A 19,747-nucleotide genomic window follows, 5' to 3' on the forward strand; every position below is an offset into this window, starting at 1 on the left:
TGAAGGAATTTCTGAGGAGCTCCTTGAAAAAAATCCGTGGAAGTGCTGGGGGAATTCCCTGGGTACTTTTTGAATAATTTTAGGTGGAATTCCCAAGAAATTCATACAGGTATACCCGAGAATCTTCTGGAGAAATTCCCTAGGAACACCTGGAGAAATTTTCGAGGAACTCCTGGAAGAATTCCCGAAGAACTCCTGAGGAAATCCTCGAAGAGCTTTTGAAGGAATTCTCGGCGAACTCTTGTAGGAATTTTTGGATAACTCCTGGAAGTATTCCCGAGCACCTTCTGGAGAAATAATGAGGGACTTTACCCATAGGTCATATACTGTCGTTCTACGCATAATTTATTTATACATATAAAGTCAACAGGTAAAATGTTCACCCCTATGACACAAGTAATGCAAATACAAAAACACAGCTAAAAATTAACAAAAAAAAACACGCTTAAAACTACACTTATTGACCTCACGTGATACATTAAAAACGAAAACAAAATAACAAGTATTAAACAAACGAGACATATCACGAATAAGCTCATGAGCGCTGTAGTTGGTACTTGCTGACGGAAGGTTGAGGAACGGATGAGATCTCAGACTACGTCGACAAGTGTTAATATGCAGCATTCCAAGCAGAGTGGGACGATGTTACCTTGCAGGAGATCTCCAATAAAGCTTACTTTGGCCACATTGCGTCTTGCACTAAGAGTTTCCAAATTCATAAGCTGATAGCGACGCGTGGGGTAAGCTGAAATAGCGGGTTAATGTGATGTTATCTAATCATGCTAAACCGTTTTGAATGCCATAGCACATAGTTTTTGATTACAGCAATCTTTTGGTAAATGATAATTTTCAAAATTGTATTAACATCTTGCATAAGCTTTGGGTGCTTCAAGAAAAAACGGTTTCTGGCTGTCACCTTTTCAGTTTCAGTTTCTCATCAAAGTCGTCCAAGAATCACTTATAGAGCATTTGAAAAAGTTGTGCGCTTTTCTTTAAAAAGTTTATTTTATTCAAAAGGCGATATTACGGGTTGGGGCAAAGATAATATATATCTTTTTCCAGCATTCGAAAGAAGAAATATTGTTTTAAACATATCAAAAAATTAGAGGTGTTATTTCTGTAACTAAAGAAAAAAAAAATAGTTGAAAAGTGCCTATTTTTTTCTAGAAAATCGTCTATATCTTTTGAACGGAATGACGTAGCAACATTTTCCGCGCACAATAAGGCTGACACAAATTTCGATTTTCTCTAATGTCACCACCCCTCGGAAAATTTTGGTCGGTATTTGACATATTGAGGGGGGACACAAATAAATTATTCATGAATTAAAAATTTTTGAACTGAAATTAGAGTTGTCGAGGAAATTTCTGAACAAATCCGATGAGTTCTACGATTTTGCCTAATTGTTTGGGTAATTTTTCATCAAATCCATTTATTATTTATTATACCCCCCCTTAACGAGTCAACGAGCAAAGTGACAAAAGAAGAAAATGAGGTTTGTTCCGGCCTAATGTACGTTTTTAAAAGCTTTAAAAGTTTCTTTGACGACTTTGATGAGAAAATTGAAACAAAAAAGATAGAGCGATAAAACGAGTTGTTCAACCGTCACCCTATGAAAACTATGGGAAAATGCTTCAAATTTTGTCAAAACAGTTGCGCGGAGAGTGTTGCTACGTTATTCCGTTCAAAAGATATTGTTGATTTTATAGAAAAAATAGGCACTTTTCAACTTTTTTTTTTCTTGAGTTACAGAAATAACACATCTCTATTTTTTTGAGGTTTTATAACAATCTTTCTTCTTTTGAATGCTTGAAAAAGATATTTCAAATCTCTGCCCCAACCCGAAGACACTCATTTGAAGGTGCTGAATGAACTCTCCTCGTAAATCTGGGTCCTGACCCACTGTGCAGTGGAAACAGAATTCTGTCTCTATTTTCTTGATTGTTCTTCTTCCTTTTTTCATGAAAGTGATTGATTTGTGCGTAAAGATTGAACAAGTGATTTTTATCATTCAAATCACTTATTCAATCTTTACGCACAAATCAATCACTTTTGGTTATTTGGGTACCCCTAACCTCATCCTATCCGATATATCGTTCCTACTGCGCAAATTTTATACAAGAGAATATCTTACCTGATTTCTGCAAAATAAGTGCCAATCGATGTGACTAAACATCCAAAACCTCAGACAAATCATATTATTTTCCCATTGCAAGAAGAAAATCATCTCTCATCCCCACGTCACGATGCATTTAGTGAGCAATTCTTTAGGGTCAATCAATTTCCCGTCTAAATTATGTCTGCTGATACCGTTACCACGCTATGCTTTCGGATTGGGGTGCTCCAGCCTTCAGATGATGCGGGAATGAGCCAAACGCTAGCAAAAGTTGAAAGAAACGTTGACGCTTGTTTTCATTTCGTTGTTCTTTTGTTTTATTCATACACAGTAGTTCTATAAATTAATTCGGTTACTTATATAGCTTAACGTTACTCCACTGCTTTTCGCTCTTTCGATTCACTTCGTAAAGTCTTTTCGTGTTTCAAGTTGCAACTTACGTTTTATTCGTTTCGTTCCACATCGTTATTCTATACTAAATACGCACATTGGCTTCGCTGGTTAAACTCGACAGAGGGTCGTAGAGCGGTTCCCGGTTTGAGAGAGCTGGTCGTTTGTCTTCCCGGCCCGAAACTAGGTGCGCTGCACTTCATTAGTTCTAGTTACAAAAATTTACACCGAGTAACAGACTCATCATTTTACTGTTACCGTTCAACACAATTGCTTTTAAATTCCACAAAAATAGCACACATTTTTTCCCTAGAATCACTCTACAACCCAAGTGTGACACCCGGTTTGTCACCTCAGGTCTCATTCATTACAGAAGCATCCGTCGTTGGAATTTTCTTTGATCCAGTCCAGATACTGGGTCACCCTGGTGTAAACTCCCGGATAGTACGGCCGGGCGCAACCGTTGCCCCAGGACACTACTCCAATCAGTTCGTATCGCTTGTCGGGCCGCTCGGCAACCAGTGGACCACCGCTGTCCCCTTGGCAGGAATCCTTCTTGCCCACTCCCAGATATCCGGCGCACATCATGTTGTCGGTGATCATCGACGAGGTGTAGTTGGTCTCGCTGCTGCACACATCGTTGGAAATGACGGGCACTTCAACCTCCTGCAGAATGCACGAGGGCTTGCCGTCCTCCTTCAGGGTACCCCAACCGGTTGCCAGTCCGTTCGTTCCGACATACGTTTTCGCTGAAATGGAAAAAAAAAGAAAGGAAGAGCAAATTAGTTTTCGTTTCAAAGGTGTTGGCCAGAAGAGAATAACATAACAGTGAAATATAATGTGTCATCAACACTGTCGCCGGGACGCGCCCGTTGTGGAATGCGTGTGCGGAATTTCAAACGAGAATACCCCAGAATGTGTGTCACTTTTGTTTGATGGTCAGGTGAAAGTAATGACACTGCTTCTGGGTGTTCATAATCATGTGTTTCAATGGACTACCCGCTTTGCGCGCAGCCACAGTTGATCAGCAGGAGTAAATCAATTTATATGGCGAAATGCATCTAATCTTGAATTACTTGAAATACAAAGCTTTTCCCGAAAAAATATTTGGTAGGCTTAATAGTGGTCACCATTGTGCACAACCACTACCAAATATTTTTTCGAATAATGTGTTCCGCTTTGAAGAATTTGCCTTTAGATGGTATTCGCCATACAATATTTTTGCGATTTACTTTTAGCGATTTTTCGCGCATAGAAGCTAGCGCCACATTGGTCGATGCGGAGAGTAGGAAAATAGCCGATGTAGTTAATTCATTGCGAAATAAAAATAATAATTTTTGCATGAATGTTTGAAATTATTTTCAGAATAAGCTTATGCGAATACGAATAGTTGGTGACTAAATGGACCAAAGTGGTGAACGTTCGTGTATTCAGAAAGACCATGCTGAGGGTGACGGGTTCGAATCTCGGTCGATCCAAGAACTTATCGATATGGAAATCCTTGGACATAGTGTGTCTCACGATATACTCATGCAAAATTGTCATTGGCGGAGAATGCTCTCAGTTAATAACTGTGGAAGTGCTCATAGATCTGCTGAGAAAAATACTTTGTACCAATTGGAATGAGATATAAGAATAGTGTCAATTATCATTAACTTGGACTTTTTGAACACCTATGAATATAAGGAAATCGAAATAGATATTGGTCCGTTGAATTCCAACTATGTATTTGCATTTGCTGACCGATCCATCAGAAAATGAAGAAAGCAGTTCTGGATCTGACAAACTCTCGATAAAAGCATAAGTAATTCCTTGCAGTCTCTAATGAACTATCTGTCGTGACCGCTGCGGCCTTTCTTACAGCCACAAAACCGATCACAGAAAGTAAAACTCCTTAAAACTGCTATATGGTGGACTGATGTGGCATAGTTGAATCAAAGCTGGTTACTCAAGGTTTCCCAATTTCAGCGCTCGTATACTGGCACGCCCCCATGGAAGTGGCTTCAATATTGCGTCTAATTAAGAATTATTCTTGGCAAGCACCTCCATGAAATAGTTTTATACTTCTTAATCACTATTTTTTGTGATCATCGCAGAAGTAGCATTCTTGCAGAACCATACAATCAGTAAGAATTCCTCTAAAGATTACCCTAAAAATTCTTTTAAACACCACTAGAGGTTATCGGGTTCATCAATTTTTTTCCAGAATCTTAATTAAACGAAGATTCTTGGAGGATTTCCTAGAATGATTTCATGTATTTGTAAATTTCTCCAAGAATTCCTTCTGAAATTCTTTGAGGAATTTCTCCTCATACATTTTAGCAAGGAAAAAAAATATTTTTTTTTCGGAAAAAATCGTACCCGTTTGGAAACTAAAAACATTTTTAAATATTCTGATCGTTCAAGGACACGACACATAAATAGCGAACACTAAAATAAAAATTGGTAGAAATCGGTTGAGAACTGTTTTCGCAATCGTAATCACCGCGTCGACGTTTTTAGAAAAACATACTTCCGAGATAATCGCGTTTAAAGTTTAAAGTTTGCGCTACGCGTCCATAAGGGAGCGAGACGCAAAACGCTATATCTTTGCTTGTACTGACTGCTTGGATCTCTATGAAAATTTGACACAGCATTCTTAAGACCCCATACTTTAAGATAAAAGAATAAAAAAATGATTTTGTGCTCTACCTCAACATATATAACCCCTTAATGGGATTACGGGGAATTCAGGGGCATTTCAATAGAAATTAGGAGGTTCAGGAACGTTTCAAGGGGCTTTAAGGGCAATTCAGGGGATCTCAGGAGCCTTTGAAAGACGTTACAAGGGGTTTGAGGGGCGTTTCACTGAATTTCAGAGAATTTAAGGGGGTTTCAGGAATATTTTAAGGGCGTTCCTAGAGTGTTTGAGGGCGTTTGAAAGCATTTTAGGGGCGTTTCTAGAGGTTTTCAGGTGCGTTTCAGGGGATTAACGCACCTCAGACACTCAGAAACCCACGAAATTTCCTCCGTAATGCTTTCGTAACGCCTTCGAATCCCACTGAAAATGCTCTGAAACTTCCTGAAATGCCTACAAAATCCCCCTAAAACCCCCTCGGACCCCATGTAACGTACCTGCGACGCTCCGAAACCACTGAAAACTCCTCCGTAACGCCTCTGAATCCCGCCGATAATGCTCTGAAACTTCCTCAAATGCCTCCAAAATATCCCTAAAATCCCCTCGGACGCAATGTAACAAATCTTAACCCCCAAAACGCCTGCCTAACGCCTCCAAATCCCTCTAAGAGTCACTCGGACCCCATGTAACGCACGTGAGACCCTCGGAAATCCTCGAAAACGTACCTGTTAAGCCTCCAAAACCCCCTGAAACACTTCTGAGATTGCCAATTGCCTCTGAATCTCGCTGGGACCGCCTGAGACACATCTGAGATCTCCTGGTATCCACTCTGAAACCCATTGGGACCGCCTTGAAACACCCCTGAGATCTCCTGGTACCTCGCGGAAACCTCTTTTATGCAGGGCATACAAGTGCATAAAAATAACATACATAAGTTGAAGTCCTAGTTCACCTCCACCTTAAATTCCCCTCCGGTACCACCATGCAGTATTTCTTCGGAGGGGAGGCGTTATGTGCCTTGTGCACCATCACCAATTCGTTATCCTAGTTTTCTTCATGCTATGCGCACCGCTTCATTAGTATGCTGTTAATATTACAGTATCGCCACTAAGCGACATACATGCTATTTTTGAAATTTGTTATTCTATTCGTTCTTAGCCTTTCGGCTCCTGTTAGCTTGTTATTGCTTAACGTACCGCCATTGAGCGGCAAACTCTATGTTAGTACCACAAATTTGTTATTCTAAAGCTACGCTGAGTTCATCGGCTCCTACTGATGTGCCCCGAAGAACGATGCCCTCCCGGTGCCGCCCGAGTGCCAATCAGCACTCGAGGTTTCCGCGCACGACTCGGATAGTCCCCGACGGTGGATATATCCTACCCGACGAAGAGTTTCCCGACACTGAAACTTCTCCCGCAACCGACTTACCGGGCAGATGCCAAGGTCAGTCCTGCGATTCCGGTTGGAGACGGCTTCCGGTTCACAGGCGCCCTGACGACCATGCTCCGGTGCTTCTTCCCGATCGCTCTACTCTGACAGTCCCCGGCGGTGGATCTGTATTACTCCGACAGAGAAGTCCCCGACGAAAGACGTTCTCCCGTTACCGCCCGTGTGCCATTGAGCACAATGACTTCACGCGCACTACACGCGCACTACTCGGATACTCCCCGGCAGTGGATCTATCCTACTCCGACAGAGAGTTCCCCGACGTAGGAAGTTCTCCCGAATACCGACCGAGAGCCAGTAAGCTCCACACCTTAATCGCTCACGACTTGCCCCGTGTGTGTGTGTATGTATGTGTGTGCGTGTGTATGTGTGTATGTGTACAAAAATGTCACCTCACTTTTGGATAGTAAATATCATCCGATTTCAACGCTTTTGTTTTCAATCAACGCGGAATATTGTCCCATTGTTTCCTATTGAAAATGGTTTGAATCGGTCCAGCCGTTCCGGAGTTATGGCCATTTAGGTGTTCCGGACCGGTACCCCAGGAAGGGGCCAGATATGAAATTGCAACAAACCCATGCATGCGACTCATCTAACCACGGCATTTTCGATTATCTGACGAACGGTAAGCAGGAAAATAGTCGCAGATTATATCTGAACCGGTAGTGTTCCGGAACCGGTTCTGGGTGTCCCGCCGGAAGTGGCCAAATATAAAAGTGAACCAAACCCATGCATGCGATACATCAAATTGCAGCTTTTAGTATAACCTGATGAACGGTAGACAGGAAAATAGTCTCGGACCATATCTAAACCGGTAGCATACCGGAACTGGTTCCGGGCGTCCCACTGTAAGTGGCCAAATGTAAAAGTGAAACAAACCCATGCATACGACACATCAAATCACCGCTTTTTATGTAACCTGATGAATGATTAACAGGAAAATAGTCTCAGACCATATCTGATCCGGTAGTGTTCCGGAACCGGTTCCGGGTATCCCGCCGGAAGCGACCAAATATAAAGTGAACCAAACCCATGCATGCGACACATAAAATCGCAGCTTTTTCTATAACCTGATGAACGATAAATAGGAAAATAGTCGCAGACTATATCTGAACCGGTAGTGTTGCAGAACCGGTTCCTGGTGTCCCGCCGGAAGTGACCTAATTCATACATGCGACACATCAAATCATGGCCTTTTCGATAACTTGTACGATCAGCAAGAAAATAAGCTATGCCCACATTAAAAACTACTGATAGTGTTCCGGAATCGATTTGAGGTATCTCGCTGAAAGTAGCCGAATGTAAAAGAGAACCAAAAAAATATTCGCGACACATCAAATGGCTTTTAGTTATCCTGATGAACGGTTACCAAGAAAAAATATCTCAGATCATGCTTGGGAAAACTAGTAGTGTCCCGGAATCGGTTCCCGGTGTCCCTCTGGATGTGATCAAATGTAGAAGGGAACCCAACTCCATGCATGCGCTTCATCAAACCGTGTTTTTTTCGATAAGCTGATGAAAGGTTTTCAAGAAAACCAGCTCAGATTACGTTAGAGACCACCGATAGTATTCCACAACCGGTTTCAGGTGTTTCGCCGGAATTGGTCAAATGTAAAAATGAACCATGTAAATTTTCCGGAACCGGTTAAGGGTGTCCCACTGGAAGTGGACATACATAAAAGTGAATCAAACCCATGCTTGCGGTACATCAAAACGCTTTTTTGTCAGTAACCTGATGCATGGATGATAAGAAATTATTTAGGCAGTGTTTTTAGTTCCGGGTAACCTGATTAACAGTTTTCATAAACTCAGATCACATTTGAATATACCGGTAGTGTTACGGAATCATTTCCGAGGGTCTCGTAAGCAATACAAAATATACTCAGATTACATAAGAGGCTATCGGTGGTGTTGCAGAAGCAGCGTTGGGTGCTTTAGCGAAATTACGGAAGTGAACTGAATGAATGCGAGCGATAGATATGTGTAAGAGAGTCAAAAATCTAAAAAAAAACTAAAGCGATCTCATCAAATCACACCATTTTAGATTCCTGAGACGTAAATTTACAGTAGGATGGATCAACGTTGTATGGAAAAATTAAAATTCAAGCGCATCATCCCGGAACATTCTCTTCAATCTTTATTTGCGACTAAAATTACTACGCAAAATTTTGATGCGGCTGGAGGGCGAGCTCTGTAATGTGATTGATATTTGAATGTGATATAGCATTGGCAATTCAAATTACTACATTACAAATTCTACATGAATTTTGCAACCAATGATAATAAAATATAGCAGATAAAACATTGTCAAAGTGTTCTGTGGAAAAAGTTTAATCCTGGCTAGTAATTGTCATCCTGGTATGAATCAGCCTCCAGTGAAGGTGGTCAAGCAGGCAACTGAAAGGACTGATACTTTCAGCTCTGCCCATACGTTGAATACAACGTCGGAATAAGTGCCCCAATTCGATGATGACCTTGATAAAATTCTTGATTTTCTAAATAAAGTATTCTCATGATTCAGAAATTCGTAGGTGGTACAGTCCCAGATCGCTGTTATGAGCATTTCCCCCTTCTCGTCCAATACCAAAGCACAGAGATTTGGGGCTGATCACTGACTCTAAGGCAAGATTGATTGCGTCGACGGAAAGATCATGAGTACATATTTAACGAGAAAGGCACTATCACCACTAGGTGGATAAATCTGGGTTTTTTCCATAATTTTGGGACACCTATCAGTCGATCTTCAGTACCGTAAACCGGGGTGAAATTGATCAGCGGGGTGAAACTGATCAATGATCATTCGGGTACTATATCGTATTTCCAATTCCCCTCCAATTTCAAAATTTAATTTCGCATTTAATGAATAAAATCCACTAGTTTCAATCTTTTAAATGCGTTATTCGGTTTTAGGAGAGCAAAATTAAGCGGAGAAGGATATTTTCCTTTCCAACCGATGCTTAATTGTGTACTGATCATTTTAAGAGTTATTTAAATTAAAGTTTAAATTTGTTGAACATAATTCTGTCACATGGTTCCATGGAGATCCACGGTACTGGTTTTACAGAAATTCTTTTGGCAAAATTTAAATTGTCCCTGATGTTATCCGCAAAAGTTGTTTCAAAGTGATCAATTTGACCCCGAGTTACGGTATTCAGAATTCTTCATGCAGAAGGTTTAAGCTGAAAGAAGCCTTAACGCCGAGCAATGCATATCCATAATGCTGATATCTCAAAATATTGCGAGGAGCTGTCGTTCCAGTGGGATCTTCCTAATTTAATATTTTTGGATGAAGATGCGTTTCGATAGTTGAGACATGCTGCGGAATAGAGAGCATGGATTTGTTGGGAAAAAGTTAATTTTCCGAGGTGAGTTCCGTCGTCGTCCGCGAGTATCAACTCTTTGTTTTCTAGTTTAAGGTGGGCTTCTTGATTCATTCACACGGAAGATTTTTTTCGAATGCTAGTGAACGTTTGCACTTAGTTTTGGCAGTGTCGAGACATTTAATTCTGTTCGGGCGATGGACGGTGCAAGAATCTATTATGACAAATATTATACGAATCAAAATAAAATCTACTTTGGCGACTACTTTTGCCCGCAATCAAAAATGCACGCGAGACTGTCGCCTAAGGAAACAGGCCTGTTTTCAAATTTTCCATCACAGGGCTCTTTGATAATTCTGGGAAAAGGATCGCCACATGGCCGGGTGATGTGATGACTACTGCAACTGCACGTGCTTTTTGCACCGCGATTGAATTTCGACCAGCCTTGGAAAGTAGTCGCCATAACACTGTCCGACAAAAAAAAACTTTTGCCGTGATCAGAGACCCCATTAGTAGGGCATAAAAGCGCATGGAAAATGTAGAAAAATTACATTTTCAAATCTGTTGGAGCACCCCTAGAAACTTTTTGAGATGAGTTTGAATTTTATTCATTTTTGAAGATTTAACACGAGCTTTAGAAACCATTATAAACACTTTTGAAATACAATATCTTTGAAATGCAATTTTGTGCACCGCTGAAATTTTCACAGATCTGAGAAGTAACTTTAATAAATAACAAGTCAAAATTTCAGCCTATTACGACATTCCATTTCATTGATACATTTCCGGGAAGAATCAAATATGACTTATATAATACATATCCTTGAAGTTTTCTCTTAATTCAATCACAAAAAGCAAGCCCCTATCCTTATCTAATCATAACAAAATAAATATTTTACTTTGATGAGACTTAGAAATGCTACACTTATGATCTAAATAATTGAATTCATATTTTCGAGAAGAAAATCCGGTCGATCTTTCAAATTACCGACGTGGTAAGCCTGTGTAAAAAAAAATAAAATCTAATACATTAATATTTTGCTATCAGTACAAAAAAAAAACGTTTCCGGTGATTTCGTGGGTCGTCTATATTCACTTAATGTTTTGAAGAACCTCCTTGCCATACCAAGGTGGTAAAATTGATAACTTTATCGAATTAAACAAACCTATTTCAATACAATGAATTGAAGCTGGGATTGCGCAGAAAACATGGTTTAAGTTCACGACTGTTCAAAACAATACAACCCTAAAAAAATGCAAGCCAAAAATGAGATCATTCTCCATTTACCATTAGTAATCTTTGTTTTCATCACATTTTAGTTAGTTTCACAATACAGAATGTGTATGTTGGGGCATAGCCATTGAAGAAACTTTAATGAAATAAATTGAATTTGTCCTGTAGTAAAATATTTCCAATCTTAATTTCAAGCTCAATAATGTCCTCCACGATTGTAAAATTGCTTTATAAGTTCCAGCGGCATAGGGTCTGGAACCATTTGGGCAGGATCACCTATTTTGGGCACTATGACTATGACTCAGTCAATTTAGAACCGAATGACTTGATTTTTGAGACATGATCAGATACGCATAGTATCTAGCTATGTGCAACAATTCAAGTCAATCGGTTTGGAATTGACTGAGTTATAGCAGCAAGTGCCCAAAATAGGTGCTCCTGCTTAATGGTCCTAGACCATATTTGTTAATATGATGTTAAATACTATCTATCCAGAAGCACTAAGGCGAGTTGATATAATTTATTTAGTCCAAATAGTTCAAATTTGTTTCAATGCAGAGGTCGTTGGAATTTGAATATATTTTCCGCATCGTATTAAAATTTTTAAGAACATGGAACTGCTTGATATCCACCAGGCCAAGCAATCTGGAACGGTTACCTCGGTACACACCAAATCATTGAAAAGCATTCTCATCCATATGCGATATATGGATATTTAAATTTGGGCACGACTCGAAATTCGATCAAAACAAAATACTTCCTTGAATTAAGTGGACGAAGTGTATTTTGCCTGAATCGTGATCCTAATCCATCGCATTCAAAATCGCAGTTTATGGGTATTTAAACATGATTATGAAAGTAACATTTGATGTCAAATGTTACAATAAACTTTGTTCATTTTCATAAGCGACAAAAAAGTTTTTGAAAACTGCAATTAGAACATTTAATTTATTTGGAAACAATTTTCCTTAAAACACTCATGCTGACTTCAATGAATTATTCTAACTTTCTTCCTGTGAATCCTTTGTAATCATATCCTAAAATTTCTCGTATAGCTTTCCAGAATCATACTTAGGTAAACCAGAAGTTTGAAATACAATTTTTATCTTCTTCAGTCAGAGGCTGAAAAATACATTAACACTAGAAAACGTACTTCACATCTAGTGACCTAGTGAAGAACTTGTAAAGAAACGTTTTCTCCTACTGGAGCGGAAATCCATCCAATATTCCGAGGCGTTCGAAGTATCCGAAAAACTGACGCTGCACGGCATTAGCGCATAGAAGTTTTTTAAGTGGATATGAATATGGGCGTGCTTTATGGGATTAGATTAAAAAAAAAACCTAAAAGATTTTCACTATATAAGTCAGAATTAAGCCTAATATTAATATGTATCAATGAAACGGAATGTCGTAATAGGTAGAAATTTTGACTAGTTATTTATCAAAGTTGCTTCTCAGATCCGTGAAAATTTTAGCGGTGCACAAAACTGCATTTCAAAGATATTGTATTTCAAATGTGTTTATGATGATTTCTAAAGCTCTTGTTGAACCTTCAAAAATGAATAAAATTCAAACTCATCTCAATAAGTTTCTAGGGGTGCTCCAACAGATATGAAAATGTCATTTTTCTACATTTTCCATGCGCTTTTATGCCCTACTAATGGGGTCTCTGATCACGGCAAAAGTTTTTTTTTGTCGGACAGTGTAATTGTGATTTTCATGCAACGCACAATATATCACTTAAACGATATTTGTAGCCGTCACTTCAAAAAAAAAATAGTTCTGAAGTTCTCAAAGCGATTGATGGTGACGGTGAGGCTTTGCATAGCTTCAAACATTATAACTGTACCAAAATCATTGGAAAGTGTGGATATAGCGAAGGTGGAAATTTTGATCCAAAAGTTGGGCTCACCCAACCTTTGGACAACTTTGAATGTTGTTCTGAGTTCGATTGTAAAGGAGTAAGGAAATCACTCAAAGGGGTTTTCCCTCTTTCAAAATTTTAATAACTCGATTGTAAAGATGTGATCTGATAATATTATTGGAACACGAATAAATTGATGTTAAATCGGTTCTATTGATTTATTTTGAGTACCTAATAAATACTTTAAAATCTAAAAATTAGAATAAAGGTGTTTTGTCGAATGCTGTTTTAAATGTTATTTTACATATGGTAATTTTGGCATACATATAGTAAAGATGTGCCATGAATAGTTACGGTTTCTCACGAATGATCAACGGCGTCTGCATCTGTCACAAGGCTATCCAATGTTCGACTAAGGTCACTCTCTACGGCGCATGTGAGCGTTGCATTGACGTCAACATTTCGTGGTAGCTTTTCAGCTGAATTTCCATTTCGGAGACTCGTTATTCAATCTGGTTGGCTGTTGCGGACAACTAACAGAGAGCTCTCGTAGTTCTTTAAGGGGGGGGTTGTGGTTCTCAAACCATGCTAAGAACCATCCCCGCGCGGTAAAACCCCCGCGTGCAAACTTTCACGTCAGTAGTTTTTTTAATCCTGAACAATGAATTCTGGGCTTGTCATTGACAATGTCTGCTATTTGTGCCATAGTAGTGATAACATTTTCAACTACAAGATGTCGGTTTTACACGGGGGATTGGATATGGGTTTGATGATTGATGATTTGATGATGATGATGATTGTTCATCTCTCAACACAATGACACGTATTCGAATACATGATATGCTTGATAGATGTATCTTTGTGTTCGGTAGATCTATGTATAACGTATCAAATAGTTCAACAAATTATGTCGACACCAATGTAGGTATCACTAAGTATGTATTGTTCTTTCCGCGTTGTCTAGTCGGAACTAAAAGAAGTGTTTCGTCAGTGAAGATTTCGTCCATCCGAGTTTGTCAGAGGATTTCGTTGATTTTCAGATTTAAGTGTATTGCGATCATTCACTTCGATACCTGTGTAAAAATCATTTTTAAGTGTCTTAGTAATTGTAGTTTTCAGAACTAAAGCTTTCGTTTTTTTTTTTAGAAATGCACTTCAGGATCTGGATGAGATTTTACTCATCAAATGATGATGAAAACGCCACGAGTTTAGACACCACCGTGGCGTTTATGACGTGATGCAAATATCAGTTTAAAATAATTCTGCCTTGGTATTGGAAAACCGCAAACGTGTGACAACAACGCCTAAGCCTAATCTGGACAAAAGATCCAGAAATGAGATGCTAATTATCAACATCACCACGGAAAATTCTAAGAGTGATGATGATTTCGTGAAAAAATCTGCTCAACAGCTTGTCAGTTCTGCAAGACGATGTGCCACTGAGGATCATCAACCGAAATTGAATTATTTTTGGTTTGCTCAAGGCGAGCTCTGCATCGAAGTCGCTGATGTCGCCAGCCTTTCTTGTGAGAAAAATGCTCTGGAAAAATTATGGTGCACCTTCGATCGGAAACATCTTGTTAAAGACGACGCCCCATCGCCCCCTCTAAAGCGTATATGATTGAAACAGTTAGTTCCACATTATGTACCAGGCCGCCTGGTTTATAAGGGTGTGATGAAAAATATTTGTCACCTGAACCCAAACCTCAAGTGGAGGTTTATAACCATCAACTCTCATCCAAAGGCAGGATAAATGTACCTGATCCTTGGATTGGATTCTGAATCTGTTCAGGATCTCCAGAGTTGCCATTTCATTTTTTTCATCGTTTTTGCCTAGTTTGCCTATGAGAAGAAAAAAGTGGTCTAATGGCAATGAATCATAACCAACCGATCTTCATTGAGTCTAAACCAAATGAATTGATTCTAATGAAGTAAAATGAACTGTATTTCTATATGAAAGTCTATGTTTGTTATTTAAAATCGGATGATGATAATGTCTTTTCTTCAAAAGCATATGGTTTTTGTATGGGACGGTTTACCGCCAGTAAAAAGTCGAATCAAGTACAAGACACTGAAGATGACCTTACAGTTGAGGTCAAAATACGTATCTGTCAAAGGATGCAAATTCTTAGTGGAATTCATAGGAGCAGTACTTAACACGATTTTCTTTTTACTTACAGATATTCCCCTAAAAAGCCCAGGTTCATCATCATCGGTTTACTGTCGCCGTGGGGTGATTACGGGTTAAAACCGTGTGCTTATATGTAATATCGTTTTCTTTTTTATACATTTGCATCGAAATTAATAGTTTTCCTTATGTATTTCCTTCAAGCTCGTGCAAATATGCAATAGTCTTGCAGCAATTCCATTGACCTTAATGGCTCACAAAGATTTAGAACAGCTATATTATGCGCCGTTTTGGGGCAGAAAATTCGTTAACATTGAGTTAAGTTAATCGGAGATCCTCTGGAGTTTTCAACCATATTCTACAGAAAACCAGACAGTGGTCGTCGGCTTCGTAGTAGGTCGCGCACACATTGACATTTTGCGGTAAATATAAGGACATAAGGACATACAGACTCTAAACATTCAGGACAGCTGCGGGTAATTGGCGCAGGACCGAGACCAGTGAAGGCGAATGCTGTATTCGGTGTATTACTAACCACTTCGAGTTGTAGTCCATCAAGAATCAAGTAAGTAAGTTTACGTCAGTTATTTTATTTTAGGCACAAGCTAAGCTAAAAAATAGCTCCATTGCATTTAGGCTTGTTTTGCGTTAATTGTTTCGTATTCCAAACTACTGATGTTCACCCGAATTGTATCGCTTACAAAACCCATTTCTCATTACGTTAACAAATGCTGCTTTAAAAACAGTTTTTTCCTTCATCCATCCCGCTCACAGCCGACACTTTCGTTTTTATTTCGATGCCCCTAATTGAACTTCTGTGGTTCACCTTTCACCGTTAACAAGCCATTTCGAAGCGCCGCCGATGATGTGGTGCTTTTGCAATACAAGTGGCACCGCACCTCCCGAATGGTTAATTTGTTGATTCCATTACACGCTTTATGGGCAATCAAACGCATTCGCATTACACACACCCGGCACGGCACTCCAGCGGCAGAGCGCACAATGGAAGAAGGAAACACTCAAAATACCGCCAACCCGCAAAGTATTTAGGCACTTCATACAATAGGGGAACAAGTAGTGACGTGAGCGAACTCCCTATTGAAATCACACATGTGCTCTCCATCGCACGTGATCCAATTGCCGCAGAGTGGCATGAGGTAGATCAAAAATTCGAAAAATAAAAGAATTGAATTGTTGCTACTATACACTTCGAATAATAATATTCGGCATAAAAAACCATAATTATTTTGTTTTTGTATAATTTTATAGTTTTCCAGAAACTATGTTTTCGATTCAGCTTCAAAACGGTTAGTCGATGGGTGATATGCAGAGGCGCGTGATCGGTTGGTGACCGATCGACGAAAGAATGTGCAGGTTGAGGATCAAGGGCCGATTCTTCAACTTCAGCATAATAAACGTGCACAGCCCGCACTCCGGAAGTACTGATGATGACAAGGACGCATTTTACGCGCGAGTACGATCGCTGCCCAAGCCACGACGTCAAGATCATCATAGGTGATTTGAACGCTCAGGTAGGCCAGGAGGAGGAATTCAGACCGACGATTGGTAAGTTCAGCGCCCACCAGCAGACGAACGAAAACGGCCTAAGACTCATTGATTTCGCCGCCTCCAAAACTATTGCCATACGTAGCACCTTTTTCCAACACAGCCTCCCTTATCGTTACACCAGATTACACCTGGAGATCACCACAGCAGATGGAATCTCAAATCGACTCCGACCACTATCTGGTGATGGTCGAACTGCGCCCAAAACTCTCCGTCATCAACAATGTACGGTACCGGCAACCGCCACGGTACAACCTAGAGCGACTGAAACAACCGAATGTCGCCTCAGCATACACGTTGCCAGACGAAGGCGAGCTCGATGAAGCCCCTCTAGAGGACTGCTGGAGTACAGAGAAAGCAGCCATCAACGACGCAGCCGAGAGCACCATCGGGTACGTGGAATGGAATCGACGGAACGAATGGTTCGACGAAGAGTGCAGAACGGTTTTGGAGGAGACGAACGCAGTGAGGGCGGTAATGCTGCAGCAAGGGACCCGACAGAACGTGGAACGTTCCAAACAGAAGCGGAAACTGCAGACCCGCCTCTTTCGGGAGAAAAAGCGCCATCTGGAAGCAGCGCAGCTTGAAGAAATGGAACTGCAGTGCCGTTCCCAAGAAACACGGAAGTTCTACCAGAAGCTCAACGCATCCCACAACGGCTTCGTGCCGCGAGCCAAAATATGCAGGGATAAAGACGGAGGCCTCTTGACGGACGGACATGAGGTGATCGAAAGGTGGAAGCAGCACTTCGATCAGTATCTGAACGGCGTGGAGAACGTAGGCACGGGAGCCCACGGCAACGGAGGAAACGACGACGCCAGTGCAGCGGAGGACGGAAATAAACCAACACCCACGCTGAGGGAAGTTAAGGATATCATTCACCAGCTCATCACCAACAAAGCAGATGGTAAGGATGGTATCGCAGCTAAACTCATCAAGATGGGCCCAGAAAAGTTGGCCACCTGTCTGCATCGGCTGATAGTCAGGATCTGGGAAACCGAACAGGAAGTAGTAATCTGCCCCATTCACAAGAAAGGCAACAATTTGGAATGTGAGAACTTCAGGGCGATCACTATTTTGAATGCTGCTTACAAAATGCTATCCCAGATCATCTTCCGTCGTCTGTCACCTAAAACGAATAAGTTCGTGGGAAGTTATCAAGCCGGCATCATCGACGGCCGGTCGACAACGGATCAGATCTTTATCGTACGGCAAATCCTCCAGAAATGCCGTGAATACCAGGTCCCAACGCAACACCTGTTCATCGACTTCAAAGCGGCATACGACAGTATCGACCGCGCAGAGCTATGGGGAATGTCATGTACGACGAGGTGTTGAGGTTAGAGTACCCAGTGGGAGTGGTGATTGTCGGATTTGCCGACGATATTACGCTCGAAGTCTACGGTGAAACGATCGAGGAGGTAAAGTTGACTACCAACCACTCGATCAAGGTTGTGGAGGCGTGGATGCGGTCCAGGAAACTGGAGCTGGCTCTCCACAAGACAAAGGTGACGGTTGTTAACAACATGCAGTCGGAGCAGCAGACAGAGATCAGTGTAGGAGAGTGCACTATCCTGTCAAAGCGCTCTGTCAAGCACTTGGGCGTGATGATCGACGATAAGCTTACCTTCGGTAGCCACGTCGATTATGCCTGTAAAAGAGCCTCCACAGCTATTGCGGCACTGTCCCGGATGATGTCCAATAGCTCAGCGCAAGCTTCTGGCTAGTGTTGCTACGTCCATACTTAGGTATGGCGGCCCGGCGTGGGGTACCGCGCTAAGTACTGAATGCTACCGACGGAAGCTGGAAAGTACTTACAGGCTTATGTGTCTGAGGGTTGCAAGCGGGTACCGTACCGTGTCACACGACGCTCTCTGTGTCATTACTGGTCTGGTGCCTGTGTGGGATCAAGAGAGCTCCCAATACTAAGTGTGGTCGAAGCTGAACTAGCTCTAACGTCGCCGTCGGTATGTTCGCGCCAAGTGGCGTCCCTACAGTGTGCCAGCGTCGCAAGTCTCCATCTTTATGTTAACCTCTTTAGTGTTTTACTCTCGGCGAAGCAAGACGTGTGATGTCGGAGTGGTGTCATCGGTTGCGGCTGGATGATTCCTTTTCCAGTATTATACGCGGAAATGCACAATGGCGATCCTTCCAGGCTGGAGTTGCAGGTGTTTTTTTTACTGCAACGTTCGAACCGTATTCTTGTGGGGAAAAGGAATCATCCGGCACAAAAAAGTGTCAAAAGTGGAAGTGGCAAAAATCTGCACCAAGGAAAACGTACATTTTTCATCCTTAATTTTGAGTCACCACAGAAGACTTTATTTGCGAATCAAACAGATTGCGCAGAAAGCGGGTTCTCAGAGCCGTGCATTAAGCGAGTCAAAAGGGCTGCGCAAGAAGCGGGTTCAATAGAACCGCGCTGAAATCGGGGTTTAAGAGCCACACATCAAGCGAGTCGATAAGACTGCGCTGGAAGCGGGCCTCGTAGGACCGCGCTCAAAGCGGGTCCCGGATGGCCGCGCTCATAGCGGATTTAAAAAATCGCGCATTAAGCGAGTCGAGAAGACTGCGCTGGAAGCGGGTCTCGTAAGACCGCGCTGAAAAAGAGGTTCCGGAGGACCACGCTCGATGCGGATTTCAAGAATCGCGCATTAAGCGAGCTGAATTGACTGCGCCAAAAACGGATTTCGTAAGACCGGGCCCGAAGCAGGTTCCAAGAACCGCGGATCGGAGTAGGCTTTCAAAAAAAACATGTCGAACGATCGCTCATTAATCGAACCGATAGAGTATCGTGTAAAATGGTTCCGCGAAAGAAGATTCGTTTACGTATTATTCTTTGATGATTCTAAAATAATCATTTGATGGTTCTGTTCTCATTTGACTGAAATCTTTATGCCATTCTTGAAAAGCAGCTGTGAAAGAATGCACATATCAAATATGGGAAAATTATTCAAAACGAACTGATGAGTTGAAATGGCGTAACAAATTCGCTCTCAAAACCTCGGCTCAGCAGCTGGTGAGTGTTGCAGCCGCCACGTTTTTTCTTTTTGTTTTCGAAGCCAGAGT

At 41.2% G+C, this 19,747-nt stretch overlaps 1 protein-coding gene across 1 annotated transcript in view; it reads right to left on the reverse strand.

Moving 5' to 3' along the window:
* Positions 1-2,405: 2,405 nt before the first annotated feature.
* LOC134285492 (venom protease-like) overlaps positions 2,406-19,747 on the reverse strand; it is an 84,413-nt gene continuing 67,071 nt past the window's right edge. Inside the window, exon 4 of the mRNA XM_062846314.1 lies at positions 2,406-3,255. Within this exon, the coding sequence (XP_062702298.1) occupies positions 2,867-3,255 (389 nt within the window). The 3' untranslated portion in view covers positions 2,406-2,866. The remainder of the gene's footprint in view (positions 3,256-19,747) is intronic.

Source organism: Aedes albopictus, chromosome 1, assembly GCF_035046485.1.
Source record: "Aedes albopictus strain Foshan chromosome 1, AalbF5, whole genome shotgun sequence".
NCBI classification, from domain to species: domain Eukaryota; kingdom Metazoa; phylum Arthropoda; class Insecta; order Diptera; family Culicidae; genus Aedes; species Aedes albopictus.